This window comes from Aythya marila, assembly GCF_965140915.1.
Source record: "Aythya marila genome assembly, chromosome: 3".
Taxonomy (NCBI): Eukaryota; Metazoa; Chordata; class Aves; order Anseriformes; family Anatidae; genus Aythya; species Aythya marila.
Window position 1 is genome coordinate 113,335,259 of NC_139044.1, and position 25,270 is coordinate 113,360,528.

At 38.9% G+C, this 25,270-nt stretch overlaps 1 protein-coding gene across 2 annotated transcripts in view; it reads right to left on the reverse strand.

Annotated features, from left to right (window-relative positions):
- Window positions 1–25,270, reverse strand: part of CD2AP (CD2 associated protein) — a 75,553-nt gene that overhangs the window by 20,427 nt on the left and 29,856 nt on the right. For both annotated transcript variants that reach the window (XM_082756989.1, XM_082756988.1), the window contains exons 3-7: window positions 15,148–15,301; window positions 12,425–12,525; window positions 8,014–8,134; window positions 6,200–6,384; window positions 2,783–2,891 (exon numbers count right to left, since the gene is read on the reverse strand). In XM_082756989.1, the coding sequence (XP_082613115.1) occupies window positions 2,783–2,891; window positions 6,200–6,384; window positions 8,014–8,134; window positions 12,425–12,525; window positions 15,148–15,301 (670 nt within the window). The remainder of the gene's footprint in view (window positions 1–2,782; window positions 2,892–6,199; window positions 6,385–8,013; window positions 8,135–12,424; window positions 12,526–15,147; window positions 15,302–25,270) is intronic.

Consider the following 25,270-nt stretch of genomic DNA (forward strand, 5'->3'; position numbering starts at 1 on the left):
ACTATAATGGCTTATCTGACATATCTAATCCCCACTGCCTTATATATATTCAGTTCTGCTGCTTTAGACGAAAGACTGATTCATGATTTTTATTGTGAGTTTATATGAGATTTTTATAATAAGCCTAATTAAATATACACAATTGTTTCATGGTGACTTAAAATTACAGGAACTTCAAATACCCAAGCAGCACATTTGCTGAAATTCTGCAATGAGAACAAGTAATTGAAGCAAACGAAGTCCTTGGATATAACCACCTGAAACCACAGCTCAACTGAATGACTAAACTGACAATCACAGCCCCTTCTGTAAAAGCAGAAAGAATAATTCCTGTCTTTCTACTTGGTATAGGGCAATAAGGACTCTATCGTGTGGCCACAACATACCAGGACTTGGACAACACACACAGGTGAGCAGCAGCATACACCCCTGCTCAGAGGGCAGCACAACCCTAAGCCATCTCCTGTACACAGCCCGATTCTGTAACAAGGCACGCATTTCCTTGCTGCTGGGAGAGTCGGTCAGCACCACTGTACTACGCAAACCTTTGCTTCTTTCCTTCTCCAAGCACTTCTCCTCATGCCCTGGATACACCAAGTCCCACAGCACACAAAAACCATGTCAGGAAGGACTTTCCTCTGCACCAGCTGCACAGAAGGCAGGAGGCAGCAAGTGCTGAAACCCTGCAGGCTGCATCTTTCTGCCCATCCAGGTGGTCAGCTCCACCCAAAAAATCCACCCACCTTCATTAAGAGCACGTACAATTTGCCACTTCACCGTCTTACTTTGTGAGCCTGATATTCTCTAAGTCATGGAGATAAAGAAGCCCTGTTTCACTTTCTAACACTTTCATATGGTGCTTACAAAGTAATAAATCTGAACTTTGAACTACCTTTTATTAAAACATTTACTAAGTTTTCTCCTTTCCAAGAACTCAGGGGTGACCGTGCAGTAGCAGGAATCACAGATGATGTCCTCTGACATAAAGGGGGAAGGAGAAATCACCAAGTAGAGATTTCTATTTTATTTTTTAAACAAAATATTTTACATATTTGCACCAGAGGCCAAAACAAGCTTCCCAGAAATAGCTGAGGCGTACCAAAATAAGGCACACAAGTCTAAATATTTTAGGAGACCTCTGTTGTTAACATACTGAACACAGATTATTTTAAACTCTCTCAAAACTGAGGATGCATAAACAGTGCAGTCTGTATTAAAATAAAAACATTAAGAAAGAAAACCTAGCTCTTTCAAAAGTTACAAGATACTTTCAAATTATTCTATAGGTATTTTCTACTAATAATCTCCTACAATATTTATCTGGGGAGCAGAGACTCAGCATGGCTAACTGGATTAGTCCAATTTCTATACTTGTAGCATGAAATGCACTTGAAATTATGAAAGGAGCTACATACTGAATGCTTTGAATGTTTGCTATTGAACACCCAGATTTTTCAGACAGACTTGGGTTAATTTTTATGCAAAGTTTAAGACAGGCCAAATTTCGCAATGCTCTGGGCTGCACACTGTCTTGCTGGCTCTGCAAGAAGAGCACTTCCAGCAATAGCACTGAAACGGTTTAAAAGCTGAAAATTTTAATCTACTAAAAGTAAAATCCCTGATAGACTTCAAAATCAGGATAAAGTCCAAGTAAGCATTGATTTCCATAAAATCATACACAAACTTATTTCGATATATGCTTTGGAATGGCAAAACTGAAGTGTTAACTACTCTTACCCCCACTACATTAAACACTCCTAAACTGTAATAGGCTGTTTATAAACATGGCCGTGCATACATCTATCCCACAAAATAAAGCAACACTGCTCAAGTGGCACAGATGTCCTATTTGCTGTTAGAACTCGGCCAAAGCCCTGGTTTGGCTGTACAAACCCACCGTTTCAAGTGCACTGTTCTGCTAGATTACACAACCCCTAAAGACAGGCAAAAAGCCAGCTGTTTGTTGAAGTTTTCGTAATTCTGCAAATGATGCATTCCATGTAAAATAACCCATTTATGCAAAAATAACTGATTTCTACATAAAAGAAAAGTACACTTGAAATTCCAATACAGGAGCTGAAAAGCATTGTCCCTGGAACTAGGCAAAATGAGCTGTCAACACATCACAATTTTTTTTATGGGGGTTGGCACTCCCGAAAGAAGTTTTGAGTTGACTTTAAAAAAAAAAAGTAGCTCTCTAGATAAAGCTAGGCAATTTAGTAGTTAAACAAAGTCATAAATTCTCAGTGAAAAAATCTTTTTTCTTTTTTATTACTATAAATGGAACCAGGCTACCTGGAGAATAGACTTCAAGGGAACAACAACTTTCTGATGCAAGAAACCCAGCATACAACCATGGACAGCACGCACACGAGCAACTCCAGAGTAAACACAGCATCATTCCTATCATCCAGGAACAGAAACCAAACTGGGGGGCTGCTCTGCAACAACAGATTTCCAGCATCCCAGCTGACCACTGAAAGCTAGGCAGAATGAAAGCCAGCTTTAGCATGTCAACACAAATTAACACAAACTTAATACCCCTGCCTTATTTGCTTCTGGGAGACAACCATACAACTGATTTCTCACTGAAATGCAAACAAAAACTCCTTCAGACACTTTTGCATTTGAATAACTTCTCAAAGATAAAGAATATTATGCACAAAAAGCAGTATACACAGAAGTATAATGCCAACAAGGGGAAAACAGATCAGTTTTGACAACCAAATACTTCTTCACCAAAGACTATCAAGCAACAGATGCACATTTCCATTAGCCTTACCTTTTGGTTTACTTTCACCTTCTGATTTTGCTCCTTCTGACGAGTTTTCCATTTTCGTTACGCAAGGAAAATGAATTGGCTTTGATCCAGGGGGATGGTGAGGTGAGGACTACAGAAACAAAAGAGAACTTTATTAACAGAAACTCATGTTTTCAGTAGCTGAGATGATGTGAAATTATCTCCAAGAGATTCACTGCGTTTTTCTTTTAAGTACTTAATTTACTGCAGTTACTTCATTATGGCCACCACAACAAGAATTTTGTCTACTGACCAAAGACAAAGCACACTGCTTTATATCTGGCAATGTCCAGCTCAATTTTTGCAATCATATTTCAATCTTCCCAAGCGTCACTGTTCCGTTACTCTGAAATTGCCTTCTCTGGCACAGAAGTGGTCATTTAACAGCTCTGCTGAAAGTAACTCTGACCATAGTTACTTGACACTGGAATGACACAGGAATATTCAGTGACCATAAACCATCTCAGCTGAAGAGGTAATCAGTTTTTCATTACTTAGGCAAACATAAAAGCATGTGAAAGCCCGTCCCAGCTTCCCTTTGCTCTTGGAGATTCAAACAGCACAGAACCCAAACACACACTTTCTCACCAGACATTTTCTCCTACACCAAAAAAAACACAGAGGCATCACAACTGGTATGAAGTTTCAGAGTTAACACCTAACCAAAATAATTGCTCTAGTTTTCATTTCAAGACATTTACTGAGCTGTCAGGAGGACTGCGACAGCTTCAGCTGCATTCTTTTCTTCACAGTCATAAGAGCTACAAACATTAGTCAGTGCTTACCTGAGCAACCCTAGCAGTGTTACTGACGAGAAAATTCCCATTGCTTTTACTTATTCTGTTCATTTCCCTTTATAACTAGACTTTGCAGACCTACTGATGCCACAGAAACCAGCCTGAGTCTCTTTAAGAACAGATGGTGTCTGTGGGCTGGTGTTTGGTACCTCTGACATACCATAGAGGAAGCTACGGTCATTTGGGATGTTCTCAGAGTGCATATGCAATTTAATTCACTCCAGAACATAAAGGAAGCACTAAAATAACCCACCTAGGAGATTAAAGAAGGCCAGTATGGAAAGTTTTCTACGTTCTCCCCTTCCAAAAAAAGGATGCAATTAGTGTGAGAGGAAGTTTAGGCAGGCAGGGTATAAATAACCTGAACCCATGCAGGATGCTGGAGCTGACTGAAATCTATCTTACAAAAGCAAATAAACATTTGAATTGCTCACGAGTCTAAGTGCTCAGTCTTCCTGTGCTGAGCAGTTCTTGAATTCCCATAGGGGAAAAACAAAGAAGCTCTCTCTGCTCTAGAGCTTCCTGAGGACAGCTTTTATTTCTTTACTAGCTTAAGGATGGAGAATGCCCTTCCAGCATCCCTCCATTTAAACCCAAAGTGAGTTGAGCATGTACCTGAAGAAATTGTTTTAGCAAAACCTTCATAAGAATTTTCCCCATAGGGCTCTTTACGCTGTTCTGTAAGCCTATCTGCCTTTGGGATGACTTTGGCAATAAGCATAAGTGGAATATTAAATGCAAACCTCAATTGTTTATTTCATTGTCTTCAAACTACGAGAAGTTTGTTTTCTCACTTCATTTCCCATCTTGCTGAGAAGCTGCCTACAACAACTTAGCAGACTGGCCAACAAACCAAATACAGCGCCAACATATCTTAGTATTTCTGCACAAAGAACAGTTCAAAATGACTGAGCAGGCTTCCTGTCAACTCAGTATATTTTAGAAAGGATCTTACCACTCCCAAGTTATAAGCTGGAAAGTGAGGAAGCATGCCTTCGGACAAGCAATCTTATAACAAGAAGGCAAATTGAGAAAGCTAGCTCCTGAAAGCCTCCTCTAACAGCAGTCATGCAACAATGTAGTGGCTCCCATGGATTCCTGTACTGAGGTATAAACCTGGAGAGAATGGAGGAAAATGCATGTGCCCTCCCTGGGACTTCACAATCAATACCCCAGCTACAAATGACAACACTTTGATAACTTTGGTTCTCTGACTCATATGAAGTTTTGATTGAATCAGGAAAAAAAGGATGCGCAGCAACATATACTATTGGATAAGCATCTCTCAGCTTTGTTACTGGGGCTGGGGGGGGAAAACAACACATTAAAAGAAGTATCTGCCCCTGCCCTCTTCCTGAGGACTCTCTTCCTGCCCTCATGTTGCGTTTTGCCCCCCAGCACAATTATTTCTGGGCAGGCAAAGGAAAACAAATCAGTCAGAATTACGTTTTCCAAAAAACAGTCACAACCACAGATGACAAAAAAAAAAAAAAAAAAAAAAAAAAAAAAAAAAAAAAAAGAATTTGGACAAAGATTTAGAAGCTTTCTTGAATTGATCACTTGAAAAATAAAACTTAAACACTGAATGACCTCAGCTGTCAAAAGCTTGAAAAACATAAAAAAGTTCTTGGTATAATTCTATGCATAATTTCAAGATAAATGCATTGCTGTTGTACTTATGAGGGGTAAGAGCTTCCTTGAGTTCAGATATACCAAAACCAAATTAAAGTAAGTAAATAATGTGATGTTCTGTAATACTTCCTAACTTCTAAGTTAGATTTGGAGATCAAAAGTACCCCTTTCACCATTCACTCAAACAAAAAGGGAAAACAAAGAGGATATAAAATTTTTAAGTTGTACTTTTCAAGCTCACCCAATCTGAAGGTTATGGAGACACCAATGAAGCCAAAATTTGGCAGCATTCACTGAAGGACATTCCCATTGGTAATAACACATGACACACAGTACAACAATTTCAACATCCACCAAAACGTGAAGGAAAAAAAAGAAACACCCCAAATATTCCTTGATTTAAAGGCTACATTCAACTTAGAATCATAGAATACCCCGAGTTGGAAGGGACCCATAAGTATCATCGAGTCAAAATCCTGGTACCACACAGGCCTACCCAAAATTTTAGACCATGTGACTAAGTACATAGTCCAAACGCTTCTTAAACTTGTATAGAAACTCAGCAGTCCTGCCCCTGATTAGATACAAAATCTGTTACAGAGAAAAGAACTACCAAAGACTACAGTAGGTACATATCCTGCTATATTTTAAACCCCTGGCTTTTGAAAGGACAATTTTCATGTTAGTTTGAATTTCCCTCTTTAAAAAAAAGTCAAAACATTTGACTAGACCTTTTGGAATCCATGGTAGATAACTTACCGTGAAAGAAGTTTGAGGTGTTTTGCTTTGTTTTATAGGCAAGACCCTCTTCTTGCCTTGCCTTTGGTATCCGACGGTTACAGCCTGATTACTGAACAATACTGACAAATCTTATAACCTGCCAGCATCTACGGGATTATGTTTTCAGTTTCCACACTTTCTTTTTTAAATACAGGAAACCCCAAAATAACAACACGAAACCCCTACATACCTTATCTTGCTTTTTGTCTTCTGATTCACCACTGGATAATCTTGTCTTAAGTTTAACTGAGCCTTCTTTAAAGATATCACCAAACCCAACACCTCGTATTTTCTTTGGCTGTGCTGGTCCAGATCCAGGTTCAGCTCCATTCCCTGGAGAAGCCACAGGTGAGGTAGGACCACTGAAAACAGACTCTGAAAGTGAAAGGATAAAAAAAACACAGTTGTTTTAATAGCTGAAATTATTTCTTTGCTCTTCAGAGGAAAAAAAAAAAAAAGGAAGAGACACAGCTGTATGTATTGCTCTTACAGCTTATTGCAGCTACAATACCTCCCTTTTTTGTCTAGCTGTATGTTTAACATAAGATCATCTGAAAAAACACACATTGAATAGTCTGGCAACTCAGTCATTAGATTATTAATATTCCTTGCCATTTCAAACATCGAGGCTCCACAGTCTGTAATCATCAGCATTAGATTTTATGAAGCACTGCTGAGTAGTGCAAGGCATGGTTTTTTTCCAACACTTAAAAGCTTATCACATGCAGCAGAGCTATAGCTGCCAAAGGCTATGATCAATAAAGGGCCATCATGATGCCAAAATGAGTGCACTTGTTTCAACAACCACAACAAAGAAAACTGTGGTGCAGTAGCAGAGACTGATGCCTCTCAAGGCAGCAAGTGAAGTTTTCCTACAGCTCAAAATACCAAAAAAAATACCTGAAAACAGTTTCTTGTGAATTTATTTATGTTTTGGTAACACTGTGAAGTTGTGTTGCCACTTCAGTTTCTGAACTATATTATTCTTCACTTGGTTGTTTTCCTTTTAGTTCTCTAAATGGATAGCTACAAATTTCATTAATGAGAAAATTCCAAAAAATCACAGCTCAGAGAATTTACTTTTTCTCAGGAGTAAAGAAATATAGCAGATACTTGAGAACCTGACTGTCAAAGTACTGAGCATTAAATGTAAACCCCAGGCAGGAGGGTGGGTGGTGGTGGTGCTGAAAATCATAGCTTCTAAGATACTAACAGAAAATACAATCATTTCAGATTACTGTTCAGTTTCTCTGAATCTCAGTATTCGTGAAATAAGATGGACACATACCCATTTGTACACTCATCTCACCAGATATCACTAGTCTCTGCAAAACTAAGCTCTAAATAGGTGTTGATCTATTTGGGACTGCTCAAATCAAACAACTCTTGGCTTACACTACTGAAATTATTTCCAGAATTTACAAAAAATCAATTATTTTTTCTTTCTGAGCAAACCCTTATTAGAAACTATTATTACTTAACATCTTGTAAATGTGGACAGAAAAATATTAAAAACATACACTTTTTGCCCTTGAACATTATACAGCTTTTTTTTTTTAAGCATTAACTCCCTTCAGGACACTACTCCCAAAGATTGCTCCCATTTCAGCAATATCATATCAAAGTTCCCCAGCCTTCAAACAGGTCTTCAAAAACATAAGGCCTCAGAAATACAGTTTCAAGGCAACAGACTAAATAATTGTCTGGAAAGCATGTACCTGCCTGGCACCCCTCAGCATTTAAACTACTGTTCAGCTACAGACGGTCTGCTTCTGTCTTAGCTATACAGTCAGAGCCAAAAAGGAATGGCTAAATTTAAAAGCTGCCTTAAAAACAATCCAAGGAATATGTTTGATCCAGTGTCCATTTTAGTATTTGTTAGACATGAAAAATACTTTATTCTTAGAATCAAATATAATAAGATTGCACAACAACCACAATGTTCTTAATTGTATGAGATTTAAAATAATTTTGCTATGAGCTTACAAGAAAACAGAATACCACCTGCGTCATCCAGAGAGTCCTGTGTTTCTCCATCATCCGTCGATTCCAATTCTTTCACAAAGTTGGAAGGAAACAGCCCTGACTTGCCATTTAGTGTTCCACTCCACCAGCCTTCTTCTACCTGTACAGAAATATTTTGCACATTAATTAAGCAAAAGGAAACTAAAATACAACACCTGTTGCAACATTTAAGTACAGCAATTTAAGCAATCTAAAAAAATGTATATCAATTGAATTCATACTTCACTTAAGGCAATCTTTATGCAGTCTTGTTGCCAGTCCAGTTCCCACCAGTCCCATTTCCATTGGCCCTGTATCCGTTGACCAACTTCAATGCTTGTGTCTTCTGATCAAAGATAATTTCTACAGATGACATTCAGTAGAAAAAAGTCCTTAGGGACATCACAGCTTAGTTTTCCACTACTCTGTCATCCATTCCTTCTGGCAGGAAACAGCTGGCTGAAGAGCAGATGCCTAGCTCTAGATCAGTTAGAAGATATGGATCCCTTCCCATCTGAGTTGGCCAACCAACGTAGGCAGCCAAGATGCCTGAGTTTTGTGACTAAGGGTACAAGTCCACTGAATATGAAATGAGATGAAATTTTGTTAGCTTTGCTATTCACAAACCATCTCATTTTTGTACTAGAAACAAACCTGTTTCGGTTTGTTTTAAGGACAAACCTGTGATGATCTGTTAAGTGCTTGGATTCCTGGTGTTATTCACTCTAAAATATTTAATGGAAGGCTCATCATGAATATGACACCATTCAAAACACAAGGAAAAGCAGGGCGCACGTAGGTAATGGTGTAAAATATGATGCCAGAAAACTGAATAAGAATTGTGTTCTTTTTTTTATGAACACATTTGAAGATATCTGAAATTATGTGAAGGTAATTTGCCCAATGAACAATATGTAAAACTGAGATGAGATCAACTAAAACAAAATATTTTGAAGTTTTTCTGCTTTAAGGCTGGAAAGCTGTTTTTAGAAGAGAAAGAAAAACAACAGAATAAAACAGCATCTGTTTATGTAATCTTTTTATAGCCCTGCTTTGTAGGACACTGCGCCTGACACACAGACATAATTTTTAAACCCTAGCTTACCTCCAGGCAGGCAGAATGCATGCAAAGCCTGGCAGCTACAGAGACAGACAGGCAGTGGAAAAAGAACGCCTTTCTTTTAAAAGACATCCTAGTTACCGAATATAGCTTCGTTGTGGATGGTTTAAATACGGAGACTGGTCCAGCAAATCAAATTTCAAGCAGATTCCTGACAGATGCTGATCACACTCCAGCTCCTCATGCTTTACATAATACATGACAGAAAACAAATTAAAATGCCCTGAATCACACATACTACCAAAGAGCCATGAGAAAGGGTCTTTTCATGCTTAGGATATAGAAAGAGATTGAAGCATCCCTTTATTTTCTGCCATTAGAAAAGGTCAGCAAAGCACTCTACAGACTTGCAAGGCAAAGCAATGCCAGATTCAGAGACAGGCAGGAATAGATTAAACGTTATCTGAGTCAATACCCTCACCATGATGTCCTTAAAAAAACTGATGACATACAAACCAGTGTTACCAGAGAATGCATCTTTAATCAACATTAAAGAACAGATGAAGAAAATAAAAAAGGTTCTATGTGGCTTGGTGAAGAGCAACTGTGTATTTCTGGGTGCTAATACTAATGATGACAATTTCAGGACATCTTCCATTTTAAAACCCTACTACAGGATCCAATTTCCACAAGAGGGAGATACAGCTCTGGTACAGCATCGGTACTTTTTTTGAATACCATCAAGTTGCTGCTATAAAAAGATGAACTCTCAAGACTTCTGAACAAAGGGGGAAAAATGACTGAAACAGTTTTACCAGTCTGAACTTCAAAAAAAAAAAAAAATCCAGTAGTTGAGCCTTATGAACTTGTATTATGCAATACAAATACAATACTACAAAAAAAGTTTCTTTTAAACCTAGTCTTTAGTGCTGCATCTGACAGGAATGTGAGAAAAGATATGAAGGAGATACAAAAAGTTTAGATAAATTATACAATTACCACATGTACTTTGTGTATACTGTATGCATAACTCACAAGTTCTGTAAACAAAAGGCCCCGATGATTCAGCCACATAGCACAAAGGCCTTCTTCCCTGCTCCTGAACCTTGTAACCCGCTCTCTTCAAAATTAGTCATTTACCTTCCAAAGCCATGACCTCCACTTTTAATTTCATGATCATTCCTGTAAATGACTAACCATTCAATTTAGGAAAACAATTGCAAGTGCTACACCTGATAACACTGCTCTGTTATCAGGTGTGGCTGGTAGAGCTTATTCCCCTGAGCAGGTGATTTTGCTTTATTATTTTCTCCAAAGAAGTGACCAAATGCTCTCTCAAAGTAATAATCTTAAGTTATCTGTAAATTTAAGTTACTTGTTATATAAATAGCACCTTTTATATATAAATGAAAGCAAGAATCATTTCACAGTAATGAAGACAAGTTAGCCACAATTAATAGTATTATTTTCTATGATTCTTCACATTTCTGGCCATAGAATCACAGAATAGTTTGGGTTTGAAAGCACCTTAAACCCATCCAGTTCCAGTCTGGAACTACAAATACTACAAATACATATTTTCATTTCATTATTTTAAAGTGTTTTTGTTGTCTTTGTTGTTTTTAAAATAGATGTGTTCCTTGCACCCATTCTGTGAGAGACATAACAGCACAAAATTGTCCTAGGCCAGCTATTTTTACAAAGTTCTGTGGAAACACATCAATTTCAAGAAGTTTAATCTTTCTTGAAAGCCAGGTGAGGTATATGAAAGGAAGGAGCACGGGCACAGAAATAAACATGAGAACAGAAACAACAAACTATGCCTCCAAAAAAATCATTTCTATCTAGGAAACCAGATGAATAATTACCTTGATCTTTTTGTTTTCATTAGCTATTTGGTCTTGTGATACATCATACTGAGCACCCCTCCCAAAATAATTCTGAAAGTTAACATGTGAGACTCAAAACAGCAGCTCCCAAAGCAGTTTACTGCTTGAATGGTTTCCAGTGATATTGTTCTGTCTACTGAATGGTACAGTGCAAGCATTTATGAAGCCAGGACTGCTGCACACAAGCACTATCCACAAATTAAACTGATGAGGTTACCCAGGAGCACTCCTTTAAAAAAAAAAAAAAAAAAAAAAAAAAAAAAAAAAAAAACACTCTCACACAATGGAATTTATGAGACTGATTTTGGTGAGCAGGTTTAACAAGTCACTTGGTTTTATTCAAAGCTAACAAAACAAATTCTAGAAATCATTAGCTCAATTGCATCTAAAAGCACAATTATTTCCTTGCTATGAAAATGGACAAGTCATTCCTGGCAATTATCAGAATCCTGGAGAGTTAGCATTCTCTTCAAATGAAGTCATCCAAGTGAAAGATGCAATCTCAAAGCTACTTCAAGAGCACCAACAGACTCATGGCTAGAAAGAAATATTAAGTCTTTTTCCTTTCTTGGATTCTCAAGGAAACAACAAGGAGGGGCTGTACCAATGGAGGCCAGAGTATGCTGTGCAGTTTTCCATCCAGTTCTGAAAGGATCCTTCCGTGATCACTCTGGTCTTTTCCACAGGTTCTCTGACAGACTTAGCTCTTGTAAGAGATGCTCTTCCCATATAATCAAGCCTCCCACAACACTAGTTGATATTGAATGGAACAGGTAGCAAGGAGACAAGGAAAAAGAAAATAACTCCCCCACAAAACCCCTCTCAGATGCACAGGGTGACTGCCATCAAGTTCTGAACATCAATACCAAGCTTTAATTGTTTTCTTACTCAGTGGAAAATGAAATGGAAATTACCAACACATTACCAACTGCATTTGTAAGTCCCCTATTTCTGTGCAAGTGGGTAGAAGTGCATCGTACAACAAGCACAGTTTGTTGTAACAAATGCTGTTACTATTAGTTCAAAGTTTAAGCGATGAAAGACTTTGTACAAAAGCACCAAACTGGAAAATCAGGTCAAATAGCATTTTTCATCTAAACCGAGTTAGGGTATGTCATGTTAAAGGCAAATGGTCAAAGAATTTTAGCATAAGCATCCTAAAAGCAAGGATCACATTGACAGAGCCAAAGAACTGTGGAAGTCTTTTGAAAAAGAAATGAGCGTGCTGAATTACAATTTATTGCTGTGAAGATGAAATACTTCCCCTAGTATTTGTTGATTTAGGGTAAGAACCTGAGAGAAAGAACTCCTAAAATATTAGCTTTATCCTCTGCTATACCAACTCCTTTGCTATTTTCCAACATCCTTGTATTTAAAATATTACAAAATAAATTAAAAAAAAATAATAAAAAAGTCACTTTTGACCACACGAAGACAAAACCAGCTCTGTGAAATAGCTTACCTCTTCACTGATGTCGATCACATCCCCCACCTTGAGTTCCAGCTCATCCTCATTCTGTGGGACATATTCAAAGAGCACCTTACATTGCCTCTTCTTGGACTCTGATACAAAGGAAATTGAAAAATAATATTTTAAAATGAAAACTCATTTTTCCTCAGCTTCCAAGTATCAAATCTGACCAGAACACCGGTAAACCACCCCAAAAAGCTACATAAGCTTCTGCTTCTGTTTTTCCGGTTTGTTTGTGTCACTTCAGCCTAACAAGTTATACCTTAAATGTAGCTTGAAAGCCCTTGAGCGTCTCACACTGTGAGTTACAAATAAGCAAACACTGCACAGACAATTACTAACTGCTATTAAAAAAAGAAAAAAAAAAAGACATGTTGACTCAAGCAAGTCCCCAGTACAATAATTTTCAAGCTACTTCCTGACTGAAACCTGCAAAGATGACAGTAGCTGCTGGCTGCAGTGTTAGCACTTGCTTGGAAGAAAATCTGCAAGTTTCAGCCTCCAGTCTTTAAGCAACCCTGCCCCTGTTTAAGCAAAAATATGTATCAAAAGCTTGACGTACATCACACTGTTTTCTTAGAGTGGTCTTACAGGAGCTATACTTATGTAATTTCTGTACTCCCTCTTACATTGTGCACTCCATCCATACTCAAGCTTCAACAGATAAGATTAGCTGTGTAAAAATAATGCAAACATAGATACAGATTGATCCTTGTCTTCTTACAGCAGTATTGAAATTCCAAAGTCAGAAGTTAAGAAGATCGCTACGCCCAGCATCCTCAGTACGGAACAAGCCAGACATCTGAGTAATATGCAGCATCTAAAATTTCTGAGAGCGATCACTAAATTAAGAGTTTTCTACATACTGCTATATGGCCTCTGCTTTGGAGAGCTTAAAGTCAAGATGCAAAAACATGAAGCTCTAGAGGTTGTTTCTAATAACATGTAATTGCTCACATAATACAGCCTTCTTTCAAGTCTACAGAAGTTTATACAGCAGCCAAGAAGGACTATTATGTAAACAATAATTGAAATAAACAGTTCACTGGCCTCTACTACCACCTACAATGCTTTTAGGATTCCTCCTTTGAACGAGATTAATACCAAAAATGTGAATTAAGGAGTCACACGGCCATTTGGTATACATCTGATTTCCACTTTTCATATTGTAATTTTCTCTAAAATAGGGTTAAAAAACAGATGCATTTTGCATCTAGAACTCTCCCTCACCAGCAAGCTGTTTTCAATGCTATCTACTTTCAAAAGTTCCAGTTTTGAAAATCCCTAGATTAACCTAAGAAGCTAACTGATCAGTTCAGAAAACAATATTCCAGCCTCACACAATGCTGGGACTGTTGGGATGGCAGCTGCCAGACAATTCTGTCCATTTCCAAAAAAAATAAAAAAAAATCTGTCTCTCATTACATTTTGTTTTCTACAGGGTAAACTAAATTTAGCCCTTTGTTACACAATTTAGTACACCTCCTGTATTTTCATTTTCCTGAATAAACGCAGCAATCTAACTGATAGGAATATCGCCTGTAGCTTTCCCACCTGATAGAATATACACGTGTTCAGTGAGAGGTGCATGAGACCAACACATGGGGCTTTCTAGACAGAGAAAACCTGCCTTGTCACGCATGGGAAACTTGCTATTAGTTTTAAAGAAGCTTAACTTTTGTTTTTGAAGTTGTAAACCTCATTTTGCCAGGTTAGGAACTAGAAACTGAAAGATGACTAAATAGTCCAAAAACCTTCTGAAGGGAATGAGCGATTGCCCAGGCAAAGGCAAAAGAAAACAGCAAACAGAATCTGCAGAAGCTGTTTAAACAGCCTTCCCAGAAAGAGGGAACAGCAAGCAAAGTGGAAATACAGACACTGCTGTTATGCCAAATAAACATTTGTGTGTTTCAAGGAAGGTTCCTGAACACCGTTTTGTACTAGAAAAATGAGTCTAGCCATAACACTAATTTTGAGATCAAATTGTATGCACCATACTGATCATGGCTACACAACAATCAGCATGAGGCAACGAGCCCTGTTGAACACAGAATTATTCCAAGATTAGGGACATCAGAAGAGGCAGTCTGTATACGAATTGGTATCAGATGAAGTTGATTCCTTTCCAGAGCCTGGTTGTGTTAATCTAGGGAAAAAGACTAACTTTCTGGACTAGATTTTCAAATGCTTGATGATGAAAGCACCTAATGGGCACACATGCCATCGTCAAGAACTGTATTCAGATTCAGTCATTCAAAAGTCATTTTGAGAATAGTATCATTAGTTGTCTAGAAAGCAAAACTTTTCTAGATGGAAGAAGTGACTGCAGGAAAACTTTTTAATTACCAGGAACAGGCCTGCAGTTCTCATTCAGGTACTTTGCAATACAAGCAGAGCTGACATAAAATTGAACAGCAACAGTTCCGTTCCATTGCCTTCAATGCCGATTAAAAAAGAAAGGCAATATTCTCTGGAATCTGGAAGAGGTCTAAATTCTGCTCTCATCAGAATTCAGCCCTACTGCTGCTAAGAACTGGATCATCCAGGAGCACAGTTTGGCTTAGATTAAAAAGTTTTGGCTCCTGTATCTCTAGTTTTCTGTACATCTTTAAAACTGACAGGCTGATAATTAAAACTGACAAACTGGTAATTGATGTTTATTAAAATGCTCAACAGCAGTTTATGCAAGTGAAAGAATTGTAAACGCTCCATACTCTTCTTGAAGGTTTTGGGTGGTGGATGAGGCTGGAATCCTCCTGCTGGAAGCCCACAGATATTCATACGCTGCACAAGGCTTGCTACATTGCCAGGTTTCTCCTTCTTGGCTGGTAGGGCATCATCCTTGGGCTCTACATCCTTCTTAACTTCCTGAAACAAGAGGTTAAATTACCCAAGAGGTCAGTACTGTTAGCAAGGCACTGTACAGACTAATAGATTTGGGATACTTACCATTTGGTTTGTAATTATGTACTATACCCAAAAAACATGGCCTTCTGCATCTAAACTCACTGAAGGCCTTTATAAACATGACCCTTCCATAAAATTAGAAGTCAGGTGAGTTGATGTGCCAAGAAAACTCAGAAACAAGAGCAGTATTGTAGACATCTATTCAAACTCTATGGAAAGTAGCTTCAAGGCCAGAGAAGTCCCACACAAGTCTTAAGCTCATATTGAAAACCCAAGCAAAATATGAGACAAATAAATAATGACAGAGCCATAGCATAGGACACTAAAGAAAATCAATATTCAAGTATAAGAAGCTGTATTGGGTGATCGTCTCAGCCTTACAGCTCAGAAGTTGCTTACAGACAAGGTGTAATGGTACTGCTGAAAAAAACAAATAGAAAAGAAAGCAAGATACTGAGAGTAACAGAGAGCATTTTGCCAATAGCACTGGAATTGACAGGAAGGCAGACAACAGTTAACACCTTAACTTAGGAAAGATATGCCAAATGAAATAAAGAAACGTATAAAGAAGAAAGAATCTGCTGTTGATGGAAAAAGCCGTGTATTTAAGCAGTTATTCCACTGCATCAGCTCATTTAATGAAACTCTACCTGAGAATGAATACTCCAAGACAAGAAGGCAATCACTCAACGTAAGAAGAAACCCATTAGGTGTGGTCAGCAGCCCCTCTCGCACAGAACACAGCTCACAACAGCAGCAATCCAGGGCTAGCATGCAACCCCGCACGCTTTCTGCTGTCTGATCTCCCACATTCCCCGATCACCCATCAGGGTTTCATTAGGAAGGTTCCCTCCAGTCCCTTTGATGTCTGCAGATGAATTTGTCTAATTCCTTTCCGAATCCATGATCCTGCCTGCCACTGCTTGCTTGGTGATAAATACCAGATACTTTTTGCTAATGCAAAGAAGCCCCTTTCTCTCTCATCTGTTTTAAACTGACACCTTCACACTCCCAATACATGCTCCTACAATCACATTTACCACTGCCTTCATGCTCACATAAACCTTGATCACATCCCCTCAGCTGGAGCCCCAGTTTTGTCAGCCCCCACATCACAGGGCAGCTGCTCCATCCCCTTGACCACCTATCTCGCTGCCTTTCCCCAGCTTTCCCGATGAGCCCTGGCACCCTGTTGGTGTTTTGGCTGTTACTGCCCCCAGAGCTGAGGATTTTGGAGAACTGAGAGTGACACCACCAAATATTCCTGAGCTGACAACCAACTCAGCTGGCATTTTCACATCGCCGCAGTACAGATTATTATTGTTTTATTTATTTATATACACGACTTGACATTTACCTACCATCAAGCTCAGCTGCCACCTTTTTCAACGCTCAACTCCACACCATCAGCGTGACATTTAAAAACTAACAGCTCTTGCAAAATGGGAGTTTCCACTGTTAGGTCTCTGCTCCCCACCACTGGAGATACTGAATAAAGCTGGCATCACAACCAACTCCTAGGAGATCCCTCTGACACATCACCCTGGCATGTCACCACTAAGTTCTTTGTTTCTTATTCTTAAACCAAATTTCAGCCCATAAAATAATTTTTCCTTCTGTATCAAAGCAGCTGCATTTCTTCAATGACTTGATGCAAAATATTTTCCAAGATTCTCTGAAAATCTAAATGTATTGCATCCACTGGGTCTTATTCACCTGTGTACTTAGCAAGAGCCTCGAAGCTCCTCAGCACTGCCACTGGCTGCTCCTTTTCTGAGGAATGCAAACATATGTAATTTGCAGCTTTTTGTGATCCAGTTGTTATTTCAGCTACAATTGCAATAGAACACTTAATATATGAAAACAATGGTTTCACTACATTTATACTTATAATTCGAGGACTTAAAAAGAGCTTTAAGGCAGTAAAACCCACGCACGGATAAAACAACAACAACAAAAAAGTATGAGAAATGTATTCAGTAGAATGTATCTGGTGCTTTTTGGAACATTAAAGCTCTTAAAGCTACTTACTGCAGCTGTCCAGCTGGAAAACTAAGCATGTCTGGAAAGCTCCTGATGCTTTCAAACATGCCACGAACCTCATGTCAAACACTTCAAGGCACCTTCCAATTTCCCCAAAGGACAGAGGAAGTAGAATAAGCAAGACTACAGACAGCACAATTTTTCCTCCCACTCATTTCCATTACATAAAGAGGCTTTTCAGCAAACAGGCAAGCTATTCTTGCTTTTAGTCTCCTTCATCCGCAGGGAATTCAGCCCTGGAGATCTCGAGCTCTGCAGAGATCCTATATTCCAAGCCAAAGAAAAAAGAAAAAAAAAAAAAAGAGGGCTCCAGAAAAGCAAAGCATCGTGACCATCTCCTCCCTATAAGTAGGCGTTCCAAACAAAGACGATGTCATTTTCAGTCTATCATCAGTTTTTTGGCCAGTCACTCGCAAGTCTGATAAACCATAAAGAATCCAAGTTGGCTATAGCTAAATAGTTTGCCTCCCCCTAAAACCTGTTTCTAGTTGCCTTCCTGACAAGGGCACTCTGCTCAACAAAGAAACAGGCTGGCACTTGAAAACTTGCCTGTCGTGGCTATATCCCTGGATTTTAAAATAAGTCTTTTACTACTGAACTTTTACAACATCCAACGCTGCCAGCTGTCCCAGGAATGAATGCTTCTCCAGGTAAGCTGTTTCTCTGCCATAACACTCCCCACTAAGGAGTCAGCTGCAGGCTCGCTCTCCAGGTTTGCACTAATGCTGCACCTTGCACATAGCTTCAGAAGCTGCAGGGATTTTGTGAAATGCACAGAGATGAGAAAGAGAGGTGGGGAAGACTCATACAGGCAGCTTGTATATATGGGCAAAAGTAAGATCAGCCACTTTTAAGAAATAAAATTAAAAACTACAGACAGAACCATTTTGAAATTTTAAGGTAGGCAGCAGCTTTATCAGTAACTGAAGGCAGACAACAAGTCAAAAGGTAGCATCACAGGCAGCAGAGTAATTGATAGATCACAAACAAGAGAAAGACTGAGACAAAAGCAGAGACCACAACAGAAAACCAAAAACTCTAAAATGAAAGGAGGAAAATTTGAGAGACTTTTCTTGCCTGGGCTGAGTCAGTAATTGATATGGTCACAGGCAGGAAATACTCAGAGTCTAATACAAAACCAGCAATGGCAAATTTAACAAAATATAGTTGAATGAGATTTTTTTTAAACAATAAGATCAAAAATAATTACAAGGCAGGTTCAAAGGCTGCAAGTTTATTGAAGATTACTGAAGAAGACTTCGTACAGCAGAAACCAGGCAGAATGATGAGGCACGTACAGACTGGTACCATGGGACCTTCCTAATGCAACCAAGCTCTGCAGGTTGAGCATGCGGTTAGAATGCTTCCTGATCTAAGGTGCAAGGATAAGAGCAAAAAGATTATGGGGTAAAAACAAGAGCAGAGTGGTATGAAACAATCAGAAAAGATTTGCAATGAACAGATGGAAGTCAAAAACTGATGTCAGTGACATGTGATTCCGAGAGTGGGTAGTGGTGTGTCTGTGTGTCAGAAAGCACAATGTAAACACAGCATCATCTAAAGCTGCTTTGCATCAAGGGGAGGAACAACCACCACACAGGGGCCTATCACTCCAGCAGCTACTGATAATCTCGTTCAGACAAAAAAACAACAACAGAAGGGGCTAGTAAGCAGCACATGGATAAGCCGACAACAGCTTTCTCAGTATTTTACCTACTAACCTTTAGAACATCCTTGTAAAGCAAGGACTTGACTGTTGGCAGTGACAAGGAAGTGGAGCATTAATTATCCTTCCCCAGGGCATTAAAAACACACTGAAATCAAACCAAGGTAAAGCAAATTCTGGAATACCTGGTTTCCACACCTGCGTGCAGTCCACCACACCACAAACCTGTATTTCTTATCACTCCTCCGACAGCAGGAAACTGCTCTAGATGCATTTTCAAAAGCTTGTTGGGATCCTCTCTCACCTACCACTCACCACTTCGAGCAATTTCATCCCGAACATAAATCGTTAGGACTCTGACCTTTGGGACATACAAAGATTTTACAAAGGAAAATTCCTAACCATGACACACATCTATTCAGATCGCTGAAAACTGACACTAATTGAGCCAAACACTAATAAATACCCCTGTGAAGTCTGCGATACTTACATCTCTGCCAAAACAACTGGCCCGAGCTTCAGCGGTCAGAAAACAACACTGCATGCAGGTCTGATTTCTTCACTCAAAGCAAAATAAAACATCCCAGTTACTGTTAAATCTAATCTGAATGTGCAACACTTAATCAGTGGCTTGAGAGAAAGGGAGTTTTGTTTTTATTGTTGCTTTTTTAAATCAGACCTGTATATTTAAATAGGGTCCACATTAGCACAATACCAACAAAAACTTTCCAGGACACTTCAGCTTGTTCTGAGATGAGACCACCACTTGCTGCCAACCAGGAAAAAAAAAAAAAAAAAAAAAAAAGGAAGAAGAGTCAGACATTAGCTGCAGCTGGAAATTTTAATATTTTTATTATGCCAGTCCACTACAGTTCGAGCCTTGTCAGTGTTTCCATTAGCAACACATATTTTATGCATTTATGACTTGGCAGTGCAAGTTCAGTACAGACTCTCTTGGCATAAAATGTTCAACTTGGAAGCAACCACCCACTCTTTCTGGGGCAAGCCACAGCCCTAGTCATAAAGGTTTCAGGCTTTCATAATCTCTCTTAAACACATATGTCACATCACTTACAAACTGCTGATATCACTACAGGCTGATATGTGACATTGTGTACAAGTCTAACTCAATAGCAAAAATAGATCTGGGTAATCTTAAGACGTCCTAAGAGAGGGTGGTTGCACAATGGAACAGGCTCCCCAGGGAAGTAGTCACTGCACCGAGCCTGTCTGAATTTAAGAAGAGATTGGACTGTGCACTTAGTCACATGGTCTGAACTTTTGGGTAGACCTGTGCGGTGTCAAGAGTTGGACTTGATGATCCTTAAGGGTCCCTTCCAACTCAGGATATTCTATGATTCTATGTCTTTGTTTTCATTGCACCTGCCACAGTTTAACAATTCCTTAAGGGGAAAAAAAAGATATTTTATATAAATAAAATAATTTCAAAGTCATCTGCATAGATCAACGTGTGAAACAAGTCATTGTGCTTTATACATGGACAAAAATCCAACATGCCTGAAGTTCCGTGTAGCCTCCATGATGCCCATGCAAATGAGCAAATAACCAGGCAGTTTTGATCTACTTTTAAGCAAGTAAGCAGCCTTCCCACTATCAGCTGCTTAACCACACATTGCTCAAACAAGGACAGCAGGATCCTCCCCAATTCCATCACCAGAAGCAGACAGCACTACAGTCACTGGGGCACTGAGGATAGAGAAACCAGGTCAGAACATCTGAAGGGACATGAGGGATGGATGGTTATAAATTTGAAGTCTATTCCTGAATAACAAGACAAAGAGAAGTTCCATATCCAGCAAACCTAAAATCTTAGCTAGATCCTTCAAGCATAAATATTAGAATATTTTTATACCCAACCTCCTTCTATACATGCCATTATATCAAGAACAATTCTCTTTCGTATTGTTTCCATTGTAAACTAAGAAACATCAGCTTGTGCAAAAGCCACATGCATTTCTGTCCTTGGCTGGGTGCATTTTCCAAGTGAGAGCTTAGGCAGCAGCATATGGTCTCAGCACCTAAAAAGACAGAGGTGAAAAGCACACAGACCTAGAAATCAGGGCCTCCACAGAGGGAAGTCTCAGCCTTTTTCTCCCCCATCAGAACAGCAATAACGGTATTATCTATCAGTATTTTTGCAAATTAAGTTTGATCCATATTTTACTGGGCAGAAAATAAGGAGATAAGAATTGAACTTGCTGCTTATTTTATGGAAAAGGGAGGAATTGGAAGCTTACGGTAAACCTAAAGGCAATAGTTTTGTTACACAAGCTAATCTCTTTGCCTTACAGCCTGCAAAACTCCTCCATTGAAAAATAATGCATACATACATGTGTGACTATGTATATAAACATATATAACATATAGAGCTGTGAAAGTCAGCCAAAACCTGTTTAAGTACTGTGAAATGTGATCATTTCTAGAATACAGAAATTTTTACATACGTAACTATTTAAGAACCCATTACCTCCTGCATTTATGGTCTTAATTACAGCAGCAGACAGGCAGGCACAGGGCAGCTGTGACACTTTCAGCCTCCTAAGTCAAAGATATCCCAGGTACTTTCATTTGGTCAGCCAGTGTCTCCTCCTTGAATAAGGAACATGTTTTCTCATCCTAAATGCAGGCATCCACAGAAAGCAGAAGTGGATGAATAACCTACCCCAATCTTCTGTCATACTTGCCATTTACTAAAAGGACAGATCTAGACAATTTATGAACCAAAATAGCAGAGAAGCTGCCTGAACTCTGTCCCTGGAGCAATTTCCATCACCCAGCAGAGGAGCTCAACTGGCAGATGTCACAAGCAGCCCTGCAACTCCCCAGAGAATTAAAAGTTATTCCTGAAAATAGAAACCAACCACTTTAAAGATGAAAGTGGTTAGAGTCCCCTGAAGCACTGAGGAATGCACAAAGTCCATAACCTTTGTTTTCTCAGACAAATTACCTCATGGGCAGTTTAATATATGTCACTGGTGTTGACTTTTTTCCCCTTAATTTATGGCTGAAACAGGAACTGCTTAACACTTTAAATACTGACCCAAGATTAGGCTGAACCAACTGTAAGGCAGCGTCAACTCTTCGTCTTCACCTCTTGCAAGATTGAAATTGCTTCATACACTGAAATTCGTACACCCCTGTCCATGCATTTCAGTTCAAGACTGTAAAGTTAGAAGTTTCTAGCTGACACTAATCTCCAATGATTTTCACAGTAGTTACAGAAACATTGCTGCATGAGCAAACAGTGCTGTAGGTTCTCAACTCCAGTGCACACCGATTCCCTAGCAGGTAGCAAACTGCTTGTTTAAAGGCCATTATCAGCTGGGCATGGCTTTGGAAAGTCACATTTCTTATAGCAAGTTTACACAGAGCTATCCACTTACATCTAAAGCTTCCCTGTGCTTCAAAGAAGAGAGTACAGGAAGAAAGGATACAAAGTCCTGGTAGAGAAACATATCCACTGTCGAGTGATACCAGAACACATTTGCTGCCTCTCTCAGTGTATCAGTTTCACAAAATGGTTTGAGAAGTATTTCCAGAAAGCTGAATTATTAGTGTTTGTGCTCACTGCAGATTCAGGTTGCAATTTGTAACTTTTCCGCAAAAAATAAAATATAATTAGCTACAGAGGTGACTCCGCGAGTACAGGCTCACATCTCTGCAGTTTTCAAACAGAACCCCAAGATTTCCTTCTACTAAGACACACCTATATCAAGTCAGTGAGCACCTATTTTAAGATTACATCAATGTTTTTGCCTCTGCTATAATCTGTGCTAAATATAGACTGTGCAGTCAGAGTGCCTCCCTGCTAGGAAGAAAGGAAGCATTAATCAGGAAAGGTATCGCTTCTTTCTCACAATACCTGACATGTAGAACAAACAGGATCTCTGGAAAGCATAACAAATTACCGAGTCACTGGGAGCAGCTGAATAAATTCAACGTTTGAAACTGAAGAACAAGCAAATATCTGGATTTTCCGAAATAAGGAAAGCTCAACTCTACAGAGGAAGTACAAAAGAAGGCTTGGAGTTTCATATATAGATACAGTTATCTATATATATGCGTCAAAATCTGAACTATACTATTTTGGAGAACTGGTTGTCTGCGAAGTATGCACAAAACATACATGTCAGAACAGATTCTGATCTCAGGTCTTTGTAATATTTGCAAAGAACAAGAGACCTAAACATTTGTCATGTCTCAGCATAGGTTTTTACAGGTGTTAAAACTGCTCCAGCCACTTTCAAAGACCAAAGACAGGCCCAGAAAAGCATGGCAGTACAATCACCAGCCCTAACAATAGCAGAATAGAGAACCCCACACTAATAGGAGTAATTAGAGGAAGCACAGATGTTTACATTAATTTCCCAAACATTTAATTAAAAAAATAATCTTCAAATATTATTTAGGTATTGGTTTTAGAAGTATTTTATGGTGTTGCCACATTTGCAGACAAATAAAAACATCTTAAAACGTTAACTGAATTCCTTTTCTATTCCACTTGCTTATGCAGATGCAAATTTAATTGTATTTCTTGTAATTGCTCTTACAGACTAACAGTTAATGTCCTGTAAACCACCAGCCACGGAATAGTGCTTTAGATCAATGAAGCCAGGAATCACACGTGGCAAGACCTGGATCTGGCTTCCACAGAACTCCATGCTTTATCAAGCTCCCCAGGAGGGAAGACAGGAAGACACATTTCTTTTCCGTGCCAGGATTAAGTGCCTGAATTGCTGGCCCAGGGCAATGTGTGATCCATTAACCACCACAGGCCCACTTTGATGTTAACTGGGAACATCCTTTGTTCCTTCTCACCGTCATCCAGGCTTCCTGTACCTGTTAGCAGTACTTTTGTCTTCTTCCGTGCATCCCTTTTCCAAAGCACCCAGCTCTTCCCATTCCCTGTAAAACCTTCAGCACTTCACTCAGGGCCACTTCCTCAAAGGTTACAAAAAAGTTAACACTCAACAGCACCTTTAAGTCCCACCACAACTGCTGTCCATGACACAACACTAAATATTTAAGAGCTTTGCTGAATCAGGGCTAAGAAAAAAAAAAAAAAAAAAAAAGTAAACCCCCAAATTTCAGAGAGATTAAAAGATGTTTGAAGATTACATTTTAACCAAGTTCCATAAAAGTTCAATAAATTAATCAAGATTTTTAATTTAAGATGACTCTTGCACTTCTGATCCTTTTTCACAAGTGGCTAGAGATGACAGGATGCTTAATCAGCATCGTCATCACTTTCTGGCAGTTTGAAAGCTTATTACACTAAGTACAAAGCTAACTAACACACATACTTACACCCAAATCACATTTTTAGGAACTGAGAAGTATCCAAAATGATTACTAAGGATCAAAAACCCCACATTCATTTTGAGACCATTTCCTATCAGTAGACGGAACTCAAGGAAGAACTCAAACACTCAAGGAAGCAAAATGTATATTAAAAAAAATAAACATAATGCCGAAAACACTACAGTAGAGCACAGCTAACTGCCCGTCCAAAATACCTATATATCCAAAAAAATCACAAGCACTCTAAATGTTACAAAATGACAGGCCAGAAGAAGTAGTCTCATGCAAGTTTTCAAGTTCACAAGTACGATTCAACCTCATGAAAAACGCAAAAGAAAAGATTTATTAGTGACACCGTTGGGTGTATACGCACCTTGATTTATTAGACATGTGACGAAGTCCTAAAAATACAGTGCTGGGATGCATACCCAGAGTCTCCCAGGATGTAACAAGCATTACATACATTATCTGGATATTATCTCTGATGTTATTACACATGATAATTGCTATAATATATAACGTATGATAATGGCAGTACTTTGGATTTCTGTATAACGTAAAGGTCTAAACTTAAGTTTATGTACATGTCCTGTCAATTATTTCTGACCAAGTCACCAGTTATATTTTGTGGAGTTTCCTTAATTACAGTTGCAAACACCACCTGATGCAACCTACTCTGCAAACTTCCAGTGAGAGACCTGTTACCCTTCTCCACTGCCGGGAAAGGAAGTTACGAAATTATGCACAATGAAGTTTAAAAACTAAATAAGGAAGGGCAAAAGTGCAAAGTGTTTCACGTGGCTAAAGGAGTAACTATTTGTAGATACCGCTTTTCCTTTCTGGACTCTGTTGAGCAACAAAAAGTTACACTCGAGTGGAGCAGCACTACAGATATCCTG